The 14,147-nt window shown below is 34.5% G+C and overlaps 1 protein-coding gene across 1 annotated transcript; it reads right to left on the bottom strand.

Moving 5' to 3' along the window:
- Nucleotides 1-11,452: 11,452 nt before the first annotated feature.
- Nucleotides 11,453-12,225, bottom strand: LOC149250188 (histone H4). Its single transcript, XM_089458933.1, has one exon. It carries the CDS (start codon nt 12,101-12,103, stop codon nt 11,792-11,794), a length of 312 nt encoding a protein of 103 aa, XP_089315059.1. The 5' UTR covers nt 12,104-12,225; the 3' UTR covers nt 11,453-11,791.
- Nucleotides 12,226-14,147: the final 1,922 nt, after the last annotated feature.

The following is a 14,147-nucleotide window of genomic DNA, read 5'->3' as shown; positions in this document are numbered from 1 at the left end:
TTCCCTAGGTAATTATGTACCACTTGTTACATGCAAAAAGAAAAAATAAAAATATATATATATATTATTTTGAAACTTCATAAGGGGTCCCATACATCAATGTGATGTTTGGATTAACAATGACCTTAAAATTAAATATTATTATTATTATTATCAATAATCTATTAATTATTTAAAACTGATTTGGTATAATAATTATTCAATATATAATAATGATTAATAGTTATGTAAAGGTGATGCAAACAGTGAAAAAATCTACTGAAAATATGACATAAAGCATATGTATTTTATTTTATGTCCCAAAAGTTGAAGGAAAAACACAATGCAATCTTATTATTATGATGCTAACAATGAAAAATGCAACACCATAAGCAACAAATTCATATTGTCACAACTATTTTTCTACATGTATTATATATTGTGCTGCACTTCACAACACATTTAAATGCCTATGATTCAAACGCACTAACACAATGTAGAAGGCAATGAAATCTATGGTGTGGATTAAGTTTTTTAACACAAATTTCAGAAACTATGATACAAAGTATGACAACCCCTAATGTGTTGTACATTACATCATGAAAACAAAACAAAAAACCACCATTTGATGGAAAAATCAAAATTATAACTCTTTATTATAGTAGTTCATGATGTAATTTTTAAGCTCTCCTTTGATCCTAGGCTTAAACATCACAAATAAAAAATCAAAAGGTATCCCCATCAATCATTCAAAGCCTCTTAATATGTTTTCAAAGGCGTGGGTGTTCCTCGAGCACTGGGAAAGGACTTGGGGCACCACCCCACAACTGGGAGGAAATCTCTTTAATCCACTGCTCAACAAATAGCTTAGAATGAAATATTCAAAATGGAACAAAAAACTATATATGGAGCATTTAGGGCCAAGTTAACCCTCCCATGTCATGAACCTTTTCTCCTACATTCGAGGTCCTCGAGCTAACCACAAAAGAAGCATTAGCTCACTTGGTGCAAGCCAACAATCCTATTTTCCTTCAAAAAACTATGCTTCCTGGAAATAAGTGTATTCAAATTTGGCACAGTCTAACTTATAGACAAAATGGATTTTTTTTACCAAAATCTGACAATACAATTTTTAGTGAGATTGTGATTTCTTGTTGCTTAAAATGCATTTTTGAATACATAAATGGATTGAACACTCTAAAAACCCTTGAAGCACTTGATCTTTACAAATTAAAAACTTGTGATTTTTAAAATCCATACCAGATTTTTGACAAAATTACCCAGAACAAATGCTCAAGAAAGGTCCATCTCATCTATTACTTAGACTATACATTGAATATGTATCATCAATGATCTCTAGTGATAAGGATGAGATTGAACTATTGTGTTTTTAGAATTTTGTGATGTTTTATGGGGAGCTTTGGTTTGCTACTAGGGTTTACTGAATATTATGCTTCGATCGCTCACAGTCTTCACGAAGCCCCTCAAATGCACACATCCTTCGCTTCTCACTCTATTGTCTATGGTTTTTTCATTCTTTTACACCTTCTTCGAACTATCATGTGACACCTACAGCAGTTTTTCTTCACAGTTGAGGGATTTGAGGTTTTTTCGGCACCCCCGAGGCGATTTCATCGTAGGTTTTATATTCTCTTAGACCCCACTTCCTTATTTTATTTATTGGTTTTTTATTATTTTGGTCTCTTACGAAGGCTACAAGATTCACTGTGGAGGGGGACTATGATGATATACTTTTGGATTATTTGTAGGACCCATTTATCAATGAGGATATATTCATGCCGGTGACAATCTCCTCCCAGTGGACAGTAGACTCCTCATTTTGTCAGGGCACTGAGTATCTTTCAGAGCCCAGACTGCTTTCTAGAGTTTCACCACTTTTGTCAATTCTTTCTTCAGATTGGTCAGAACTGTTGGGGTTCATACAGTCACCCCAAGGTCTATTAGACCCATATGAGACCACGGACACCACCTTTGAGGGACTGAGATCGGATTTATTTTCTGCCTCTCACCCCCTTCCTCTATTATCCTCTCTTATCAGACCCATGCAATCAAATACAAACACCTCTCAGTTTGTATTGTTAATCCCCGCTTCGTCCGTTTTGCTGTTAATTGGTTCATCTCCACACCTCTCTCCATCTTTGCACCCTCCGCCTCTTACTCTCCATCATACCATTGACCCCATCATATACAACCTCCCACACTACTTTACTCCCACTAATCATTACTCTCCCGCTTTCTTCCCAAACTCCTCAGCTCTTTCTTCGGCTGCTATATCACCCTCCCTAATGACCATCAACCCCATCATATACAACTTCCCACACTACTTTACTCCCACAAATCATTCCTCTCACGATTTCTTCCCGGAATCCTCAGCTCTTTTTTCGGCTCCTCTATCACCCCCCCTTAATTGTTCCTATACCTCATACCTTTCCCTCTACTCATGGCTCCCTTCCCCAACCCTCCTCCCCTTTCATCGTTGTCGAGCCCCATCCTCCTTTAGTCCCATGAAGGCACAACACCATTGTACACTTGCAGAGAGACCCCACCTCGATGACAGTCAACACTGATGTTCCTCTACAGCAGGTGGCTAGATACTCATAACTGGATCTGGTGGGTTGTGTGCAGGGCTGACGTTTTAGCAGTCAGACACTTCAACAATGGGCCTCTGGTATTACGCTGCCTAGAGGCTGCTCCATCACCCATTTACTTTTCGTCGACAATATACTTATTTTCTGCAATGGGACTCACAAAGACAACTCTATTGTTCATGAGGCCCTCAAACTCTTTAGAGAAGCTACAGGTGTGATCATCAATCATCTTAAGTCTACTTGCACTACTTTTCTTATGAATCTTGGTGAACTCCATTAATATTGGAATACTTTTCCTTTTATCATGCCTCCTATGGATCAAAGTCTCAAATATTTGGGCTTCCTTCTGAAACTCAATGACTATCTAAACTCTGACTGGGAGTGGCTACTTACCAAAGTGGATAAAATAATTAAACTCTGGAGTTTTTGATGGCTCTCTCGAGTTGGTCACCTTATCCTCATTGAATTCGTTCTAGAAGCTATATCGGTCCAATGGATCTCTCTCTCTTAGGTTCTGAAATGCACTCTCACATGCCTCAAACAACTTTGCTACAATTTCCTATAGGGAAGATGCTCAAGAGAACAAGCTTTTCCCTAATTAAATGGGCTCAGATTGCTCTACCTAAGGCATGGGGCAAATGGGGTTTGAAAAATTCTATGGAAGCTCTTACAGCTAAAGTGGGGTGGAGAACCATTACTACCAATCAACTATGGGATATGGTTGTTTATAGAAAATACATATATCCATTGTCCTTGGAAGATTGGATATGCACTCATAACAAGTCCAACCACAACTGTTCTACTATTTGGAAAGCGGTGAACAACTCATTCTCCATACTTTCACAAGGCCTGGCCTAGAAGGTTGTTAGAGGTGATTGCCTTTTCCTTGGTATTAATCCTTGGGTGGGTAGCATTGACAACTATAGACTCTCATTTGAACTCACGAATTCTCTTAGACATCAATGTTTCTTTTTCCTTGGACAGATCGGGGCCCCTTATCAAAATCTACTCCTCCCACAAACTTGTACATATGTTGCACATTTACACTTGACAGAAGATCATCTACAAGCTTGGAATCTTTACATCAATTCCCTATCTAATGCTCACATTCAACTCTCTAAAGAACCAAATGAATTAATATGGAAACATTCAACCGACAAAACATATAGTCTACATCAAGGCTACCTACACTTGATTGAAAACAGAGTCCTAGAATAGCAAGAAACATGGTGGAATAGTATATGGAAAACATTTTCCATCAAAAACTAAACTTTTCATGTGGTGCTTGCTCATTAACAAAGCACCTATTTGGGACATCCTATAACGTCGCTCTAGAGAAGGCCCTGGTATTTTCTTGTTATGCAAAGCACACGAAGAAAACATCTTACACCTCTTCAAACACTGCACATATTGTAAGGTTGTATGGTCAATATTTTCCAGTTTTCTAGGGCCACATTATGCTTGGACAAAAGGTGACACTTTCAAAGAAACTTGGCTCATCTAGTCACAAAAATATACTATACAAGACAAATTCTGTCTTCCCCTTATTTGTTGTTGGGAAATATGGTTGGCTCAGAATCAAGCCATCTTCAAGGATACTTTCATACCACCAAAGCTCACAACAACAAAACACTTGCACTTATGGCATTACTTCCTACACAGAAAAACTACAAGAGACCTAGGATTATCAAAGAGTTGAGGATCAACAAAAATACTCCATGGGAATTCTTCGATGGTGCCTCACAAGACGATGTACATGATTGTGGGGGAGGTGTTGCACTATATTTAACTGAACAACACTACTTCAAATTGTCCATGAGATTGGGACAAGGCTTGAACAACTATTTTGAATTGATGGCCCTAAAAGTTCTTATCTCACTTATTATTGACCTATATATATATATATATATAGAGAGAGAGAGAGAGAGAGAGAGAGAGAGAGAGACTCTTCTCATTGTCCAATGGATGAATAGGTCTCAAATCTGTCACAACCTTCAGATACTACCCCTTGTCACTAAGGTTCAAAAGCTATCATCTATTATTGCTCACACTACATTCACACTTGTTTACAAGAAGCACAATATTGTGGTGGGTATTCTCTCCAAGGAGGGGCTTGGATTGGATCAGGGCCAAATTCTAATACAACAATATCAAAATGGTACTTTTTTTTGTTATTATCACGGACCTTTCATGGATGCACCGCTGGTACCATAGAGAGAAGTTGACCTCTACACTATTTTTTGGGCTACTACTAACTTATGTTTACACACTATTTTTATTGCCTACATGTTTTTATGCTTATCAGCACATTTTTAATAGTTTTCAGCAATGTATATGTTAAATAAATACATGCACACACATATGACAACTTATTATTTTTTATATTAGACAATTATACGCTTATATATCACTAATGTTGTAAGGCTATATGCCAATTTTAGCACGACATCATATGATCTATTAGATGAATGTATACATATATACATCTACAAAATGTGATTTTATTATAATTGATAAAATTACGCTTTTTCCGTGGAAAAATAAAAATATTAAAAATCAAAAGTATTTATATATAAAAGTAATAATTAAAAAAAAAATAGACTACATGTTAAAATTTTATCTTCCAATATAAAAGGGTGGAACTTAGTGTGTTATGGTGCAATAAGAATGTTGAAAGGATTGTTGACACATTAGAACCAAACCTTCTCATTCTAAGTCTCCAACGAGCTCAACTTTGGGATTTCGTCAAAATAAATCTAAATATGTATGGGCCATATATAAAAGGGCCTTTTTGGACATTGTTTTTGGGTTGCAATTCATACAGGAGGAAAATGTGATTTTAGGTAGCAATTTGAATTCTACTCCTAAGAAAGGGAAGGTATAGGGCAAGAAAAGAACAATAGATCAATTGGTTGGTTTACTTTTTGAAAATTTGGACGAGGATGGATCCAAAGCCAATCAAAATGGTCCCCACCAAGAGAAAATATAGGACAAGTGATGAATAAATTGCAAAGAGGTTAGATGGTTTCTTAATTTTTGAGCATTAAAATTATCACTCTACCAAGTAGAGATTGTGGCCCAATGATGAACATTATATTAATCTAGTGAAAAGAATGGATCCCATTTTTCCCTTTAGGGATGGCAAGCAATGTTCCAACAAAACCAAAACTTGCAAAAGGTAAAGAAGCATGTCATTTCTTGGGACAAGGAATTGTTTTCAAAATTCTCAAAAGGACCTACAAGAAGTAGAACCCCAAACCTATGCTTTGTATAGCAACTTTGAAGGCATTTTTACTTGTGAGGGTAACTAAGACCCTTTAGAATTTAAAAGATAAGAAGAAAAATCTATTGGCCTAGAAAAAGATCAAGTGGAGAAAAAAAAAAAAAAGCAAAGCCATAATGCTATCAAAAGGTGATAAAATACTAAGTTCTTTCAAACATATGCCAAAGGTAAGAAAATCTTATATGGGAAAACTTTTAAGCGAGATGGAAACAAGGAAAATATCTTCAAGAAATAACAAAGGAAGTGACTAGGTTCTTTGGTCAAAAGTATGAAAGTCCTAAAAGGGAAAACATAGTAGAGATAATCAAGATAGTTAAAAGTTTTGTTGGATTTACTAGGGAAGGCCAAAATGAGGAGCTAATCACTAACATTTCCAAGGATGACCCAACAAAAGTTATCTTCACCCTACAAAGATACAAGTACTAGCCCTAATGGTTGGACAACAGAATTTTTTCAATACCTCTATGATTTCCTAAAAAAAGATGTGCGTGCAACTAATAAAGAATGTAGATTTTCTAAAAGAGTATTAATGGCTCTAAACTCTACTTTTATAGCTTTAATTCCTAAAAAAGATACCCCAATGTCTTTCAAAGACTTTTAGGCCATCTCATTATGTAATATTGTTTACAAGGTTATCTCCAAGATTATTATAAGAAAGGTAAACCCCTTGCTATCTTAGGTTATTTCTCCAAAACAATTTGGGTTTCTTTTAGACAAGCAAACACAAGATGCAATTAAAACTAAAAAGATGAAAGCTATGGTGATTAAGTTGAATCTTTCAAAGCTTTTGACAAAGTAGATTGATTATATCTACGTCTCATTTTCATTCATAAAGGGTTTCAAGTGCCCCTTTTCTTTATCCCTTTAAAGGATGTTTTTCTTCTTTTTTCTCTGTAAGTGTTGATAAATGGGTCTACCTCTCCATTCTTTAAAATAACAATCTTAGACAAGGTTTTTTTATTTCTACACTATTTTTCCTCATTGTGGCTATGGGACTTACCTCAATGTGGCTATGGGTCTTACAATGTTTCTAAGGTCTTTCAAGAGAAGTGGGATAATCAAACAAATCAATTAGGGAAGAGATCTTACAATCACCCATATTACATTACTTGAAGAGGATGTTGTGATTTATGAAATGATTCTAAAAGGAGGTTGAATAAATCAAATTGACCCTAGATCTTTATGCTTTGGCATCAAGAATGGAGGTCAATTTCCTAATGTCCAGCGTTTTCTTCAAATTTGGATTATGTCAACTAACAAAGGTGCTTCCCTTAATGTGATTGAATACAATAAAGGGGTGAAATACCCTGGATTCATTCTCAAACCAAATGATTATGGATAGTAGCACAATTTTTTGAGAAAATGATCATTGGTCAATGCTCTTATTCACTATCTTTAGTAGGGAGGTTAACCTTTATTAAAGGTGTCTTGGAAGCAATTCATATTTATTAGCATTTCTTGACCTATGTTTTAATTGCAATCTCAAAGAAAGTTAAAAAAAAAATGTTTTAGTTTCTTAAGGGAGGGAAAGAGAGAAAAGGAATTGAGGTTATTTCCCATGGACTCTAGCAACAAAGTATATAACCCCTTTTCAATGGAAAATTTGATCAAACTCTTCTATAACATGGAAGGCTCTTATTCTTGCTTTTTGCTTATTAGCTAGCAATGGCTTATAATAGATTAGGGGAAATGACAAAATAAAGTTAGGCTTACTATAAACCCATGGGTTGGTTGTGAAGGCCAACATAATATTCCAAAGGACTTGATTGAGAAATTGAGCCAACAAGACATCTAAGTCTCATTGATGCCATTGCTCTTAAGCACATCACTATGTGGATTAGGGCTAAAACAATGGGAAGGTTGTGGGCTTTGGCTAGGTAATTTGCAATTCATTGGTTCATATAAGCTTCAAAGTGGTTACATCAAATTGAGCTAAGATGAGGATCTTTTAATCAATCTTAAAACATTGCAAGAGGTGAATAAAATCCAAGCCTTAAATACTCTACAAAGTTTTTTGGAATGATCAAGGTGAAATTCACTAGTGGTGAAAACCTCTCCAAAAACTAGAAGTTCCTCTAAAAATAATACATTTTAGCTAGCTCTTTCAAATCAAATTCTAACATGGGACATTGTTTAATCAAAGGCCTTAGCAAGGGCTATGTTATCATGTCATGTGCAAAAACAATGAGACAATCTAGCATTTGTTGTCAAAATGTGTTTTGTTCTAAAATGTTTAAAAAGAAGCTCAATCCTCATCTAGAAGATCAAGTGGAGAATTTGGTAAGTGGAAAGGAGAAAATTTGGCTAAAGCTTTTAAATATTAGATGGAAGATAAATATGATCTTAAAGACTTATGTCATTGCTTAAGGCATTTGAATTAATAAAAATGTAGCAATGCTTTAAGGTAAGTCTCCCTTGCCTTCAGAAGTCTTTTACAAAGTCATGTGTATGATGATATCAAGACCTAACAACAAAACCCCAAGGGAAAAAGCTCTACTCAAATGAATAAGACTACCCCATAATATTTTTTAATGGGGTTAGCCAAGATAGCCCAAGGAGATATGGAGCAAAGGGATGTACTATAGTTTTTATTCCTTTTATTTCCAATTCAAGTTAGGTCTTGAAGAAGCTCACTAACAAATACACTAAGATTAAGGTAATAACACCATTGATTTAAATAGCACTAAAATAATTTGGGTAGCCTATAAATATTTGGAGATTTCAAAGTAACCACTCACTAAGTCAACAAGTAAGCTATGAATAATATCTTTTGATAATTAGTACTCAACCAAGTAGTTTTAGTAAGCATCTATTTTCACTCATATGTTCAAGGAACACAACTAAAAGAAGAGTTAAACAATAAAATTCTATACAAATCATTTATATATCATCAATATCTTGGCTAAAAGCTCATCTCTCACAAATATAAAGAAATAAGTTAACAACACAAAACCGAAAGGCATCTAGCAAGAATAGAAGCATGCCCCTTTATACACCACTAATGTGATTTTCCTTGAACAATGATGAGTCAATCAAAAATATCTTCTGAGTATAAAGCTTGAATGAGCCTAATGATTAAGAACATGCACATTTGAAGAATCAAAGTGTCCTCAATGATTTAAATATTTATAAAGAGATAATTGAAAACATGAAAAAAAAGGGCAATATATCTAACAAAAAGGCAAATCATGCACCCCTTACTTGGGTGCAATATTTAAGAAAATCAATATTCTTAAAACTTAAAAAAAAAGAATATTTCAATTTAAGTAAACCACAAAAACATAATAAATTCTTGATCACACTATTTAATTAATGAAAAATATTGTATAATTTAAACTCATGAATATATATATATATATATATATATATATATATAAAATCTCTTAATGAAAGATATTTAATAACCTTACAAATAAAAAATATGATCTTCCACCAATTGGGGTTATTTCAAGTAGTTGGGCAAAATGGCTATTATATTCCTCACCTATGTTCAAATCTTTATTAAATAACATCAAAAATTAAATTGCCTTCATAAATATTGCCATAAAAACTTCATATAAATGAATATTGTTGTCTTGAATTAAAACATTTGCAAATTCTTAAATGAAGATACCCCCATAACCCAACCAATAGCACTTAGACTAAAAGAAGCTGAATTTTTTCTTGGAAGAAAACAAAAAAAATATATATTCCTCAAATTAATAATTTAAAGGTATAAGCAATCAAGTAACTAAAGTAAAAGAGGGGTAAACTCACTCAACTTATCCCCTTTACTACACATCCTAATAGGCACATCATAACTAAAATAATCTACCCATAAATGTTGACTTCGCGAGACCTGCTCAACTGCACCTTCAATTTACATAATATAGTCTAGTCATATTCAATCATAGATATCAGAGTTCCTAAGTTTGCCTTTATTATTTTTCCGCCATCATGAGTTTGCGTTTGTTATCTCTACAATTATATTAGCACTTGCAAATACTATGAGTGATCTGAGTGGTCTGTAAATACCATGTGTGAATTTCTTTATCACTTTACTTCGAGAAATTGGTTGTGGTACTGTTTTATGTTTTAGTGTTGTTTAATTGTTTTATGTTGGGATATAATTGTGAGTGAGATTAAAAATCAATATGGAGCAAGAATCATTTGAATGGAGTACTTTTCTTTACTTTTCCTTGTACTGATATCATTGCGAGTGAGATTAAAAATCAATACGAGGCCAGAAACATTTGAATGGACTATTTTTCTTTTTCCTTGTACTGAACCAGAAAGGAAAGCAAATGAGCTCTTTGCAGCTTCCAGATGGGTCCTTTGGACAATATAAACTGTGTGACGGCCATGAAACACCAACAAAGAGTTTCAATTCTAGAGATTTTATGCACAACCTAACACAACCTAATAAAGAAACAAACATGTATAGCTTTTTAAACTTTTCTTGTTATCAGTTCTTATGTATATTTTTTAAGCTTACTTTTCTAGTATCAGTCAGGTATATTTTTCTATCAGACAAACATAATCTTATGAATTTTTTGGTATAGCTTTTTAAACTTTCTTTCTATATTTTTCTATCAGAGAAGTGTAATCTTTAATGTTTTCTGGTATATATAACTTTTCTTGCATCAAGTCTCACGTATACTTTTCTATCAGAGAAAATTAATCTATGTGTTAATTTTGGACAAAATTAACCCCCAACAGCAATTGATACTAGTACCTAATTTTCTTTTGAAAACCCTTCAAAATATATATCTATATATATATATATATATATATATATATATATATATATATATAACTTTCCAATAACATATACAATTTATTATAAAAACCTCTCAGGATCTCTCTCTTTCCCAGATTAGGCTTGTCTTTATGCCTTCTCTCTTTTCCCGGATGAGGCTGTCTTTATGCCGTCCAGTAGAGCCCTGATATCATCTGGCCTAATCGACGGAAGAATATGGTACTTCGATGAGTGCCCTCTCTTTCCCCGATGAGGCTTGTCTTTATGCCGTCCAGTCGAGCCTTGATATCAACTGGCCTACTCGAGGGAAGAATGTGGAACTTCGATGTATGCTTGGTAAGATAAAATACTCGGCCACAGAAAAGAATACGTAACTAAATATATGAGATTTCAGATTCCAAAATATATAATTTGACTCCCTGAGATTTGATGCGTCATTGCAATTCTCAATCACAATGCTTACCCAAATTCATCCCAACTCTTGCAACAATTGGATAAGTGTCCATTCTACAACAGAAATTCATTATTTTGAATTCTAATAGCAAAACAAGGATTCATTTTTCTTTAATTAAAATGGCCAAATAACCATAACTGGTAGATGAAGTAAAATTAAAACCTGAGACTTGAAACCTACCACTGGTTGGTGAGCTAAAAACGAGACATTAGACAAGCGTTTCAACTAATTATTTGGTAAACGCCAAACTTACAGAACATTCTAAAAGAATTCTCTTTAAGTAAAAACGCCTTCAAGAAAATACCACCATAGAACATCTTTAATATGACAAAGGCTGATCTGGTCAACTTACAGAAATTGGATTTTCATTGCCATCAGACACAAAGAACGACGATTAATACATATATATATATAACATTTAGCAATTTTCCCTACATATTTATTACAGAGACAACGCGTTGGCCATTCAGCCATTTGTTCACAGTTCATATTGTGAGCGAAAAGACAGACAAAACAGTACGTATTCAATCCAACCATTGCTCTGGTAAGAAATCGACTAATCCTAAAAACGGAGCAAGAAAATAGATAAGGATTAATGCAATCTATTCCTTGCATTAATTCAGTGCAAACAACACACCTTTATCCCAAAACTTGACAGGCAAAATAAATATTTACCCCAAAATTGAACCAGGATTTAAACCCTAGAAACGAAACAAATGAGTTCAATGTTAACCGCCAAAGCCGTAGAGGGTTCTGCCCTGCCTCTTGAGCGCATAGACGACATCCATGGCGGTGACAGTCTTGCGCCTTGCGTGCTCAGTGTAAGTAACGGCGTCTCTAATGACATTCTCCAAAAAGATCTTCAAGACTCCCCTCGTCTCTTCGTAGATGAGCCCGCTGATACGCTTTACTCCTCCTCTCCTAGCGAGACGTCTGATGGCCGGCTTGGTGATGCCCTGAATGTTATCCCTCAGCACCTTCCTGTGCCTCTTGGCGCCTCCCTTTCCCAAACCCTTACCGCCCTTGCCGCGTCCAGACATTGTTCTTGTTTTCTTGTTTCTTCGCGACTGAGGCTTTCAAATAAAACTCGTTCGTTCCGCTTCGAACCCTACCCGCCACAGAAGACTTTCCTCTACACCGTTCTTGAAGCGATCTGGTCGTCATTCTTTATTTATAGGTAATCAAATCCGTATTTGCCGCCTTGGCATACTCTCCTAACCCTCGGATCCGTCCTCCCAAGATGGTGATCCGTGGCTGCAACGAAAAAGATAGGAGAGCAATGAATGTGCACCTCCACGGTACAAATGTGTTTGTGTTTGTGTTTTTTATTTTTATTTTTATATTTATATTCATGTTTTTGTTTTTATATTTCATATTTATGTTCATTTACTTTTTACTTATTGGGTGGATGTTATTATCAAGATTATGTGAGATTGTGCAAAGCTTGGTTTAATTTGGATTTTTCTTGGGATAGTTTAATTTTCTTAAAAGTGGTTTCCATTCTCAACTCCTCCCCATAAAATTCAAATCTATTACTCAACTCATCTCCATAAAATTTGAATCTTTTACTTAATAAAGACTAAACCTAGACAAACCAACTAATCAACCCTTCATAAATACATGAAAAAAAATAAACAACGTAAACAAAACAAAAAATAAAAATAAAAATAAAAAATAACAAAACTAATTCACTAACGCAATAAACTTTTTAAAGTTCTTTTAATACTATTGCCATTGATTTATCATCACACCTTGAACTAGGGATTGTAAAAAATAGAGTGAGCAAATTCACTGTGTGAGGATTACAAAAGAGCAAGGACAAACACAAATAAAAATAGACTAGAAAAAAGAATAACAAGTATCATATTCTCATTGGTATGAGAAGTGCGGAGGAGGGCAAAATAATGATGGGTGTGTTGATTATGTCGTGTAGTTCAGTTTTTATAGAGAGACAGATAAAAGGGTGAAATAAGTGTTCCATTGCAGATTCTTCTAGTAGTCCATTATAGGAGACTCTTGGTCAGACTGCATTTCTATTCTCATTTCTAGATTCACCCATTTGAAGGCGCAGGAGGAGGACAAACACAAACACAAACTCTTGACTTTTCCTTCGCTATTCAAACACATGCAACACTCTGCTTATTTTTTAGTTTTCACTTGCAAGATTGACTTTAAGGGCACCATTAATTGTGCATTTCATCTTTATTTTTGGATTCAACTCCTTAAGTTATTGTGATACCAACCGCTTGTGGATGTGATATGTAAACCCCCAAAATGAAATTTGTCTCCCATTCACTACACAATGATATATTCATTTTTGTTATCCCTAACTCATCATTTGCTTTTCCTTCTTTGGTCTATTTTCATGCATATGATATGATGTGGAAATTGTTTGTTGTAGAACTTGGCATTGAGACCATTGTCAATGGCATGAGTTTACATCATTTATATTGTGCATTTTGACATGTTCCATTCAAGGGCAAGAGAAGTTGTATGCATTGACTTGTTTGTTATAAAAAAATTTATATGTTTGTTATAATCCAATTTAGAATTTGTTAATACCATGCATGTATAGTAATTATGCTTGTTAATCCTTAAATGGCAGTCCTTCCTACAGTGATGGAGCAAAATTTCTTGAATTTGTATGCTTTCCTGAATTTTCTAGTGCCACAATTATTCTACATTACTTGGGCGGACAACCAATTCTCTATAATCCAGTTTAGCATAAATCATGTCCAGGAATCTGTTCGGTTTGTATTGGCAAGCATGCATAGTAATGCGTCTTCATGATCCTTTAATGGCAGTTTGCTATAGTTATGTAGCAAAATCTGTTGAATCTATATGCTTTACTGAAGGATTTTCTTATGTTATTACCCTAGCCTTGGTGCCACTTCTGGATGACCAGTAATTTTATTGTATGTTTTTCTCTTTTGTTCTCCATGTAATCTTACAAATTATGTAGATTTTATTATTTTGTTCCATTGTTTCAACTTTCATTTGGCTTTCTGCTTATGAATATTTGGAGAACTGTCCTTGCGAATGGTTGAAGGAGTTATGCTTTTGCAATGTTCCCATGAGTTTTTT

Source organism: Pinus tabuliformis, chromosome 7, assembly GCF_031772625.1.
Source record: "Pinus tabuliformis cultivar Carrire ecotype Pingquan chromosome 7, CPIR1, whole genome shotgun sequence".
Taxonomy (NCBI): domain Eukaryota; kingdom Viridiplantae; phylum Streptophyta; class Pinopsida; order Pinales; family Pinaceae; genus Pinus; species Pinus tabuliformis.
Note: the sequence above shows the minus strand (reverse complement) of the source record. Positions and strands in the feature narration are given on the sequence as shown.

What these genes read in the sequence shown, in the direction of transcription:
- LOC149250188 (XM_089458933.1), bottom strand. Translation starts at nt 12,103, where the DNA reads ATGTCTGGACGCGGCAAGGGCGGTAAGGGTTTGGGAAAGGGAGGCGCC.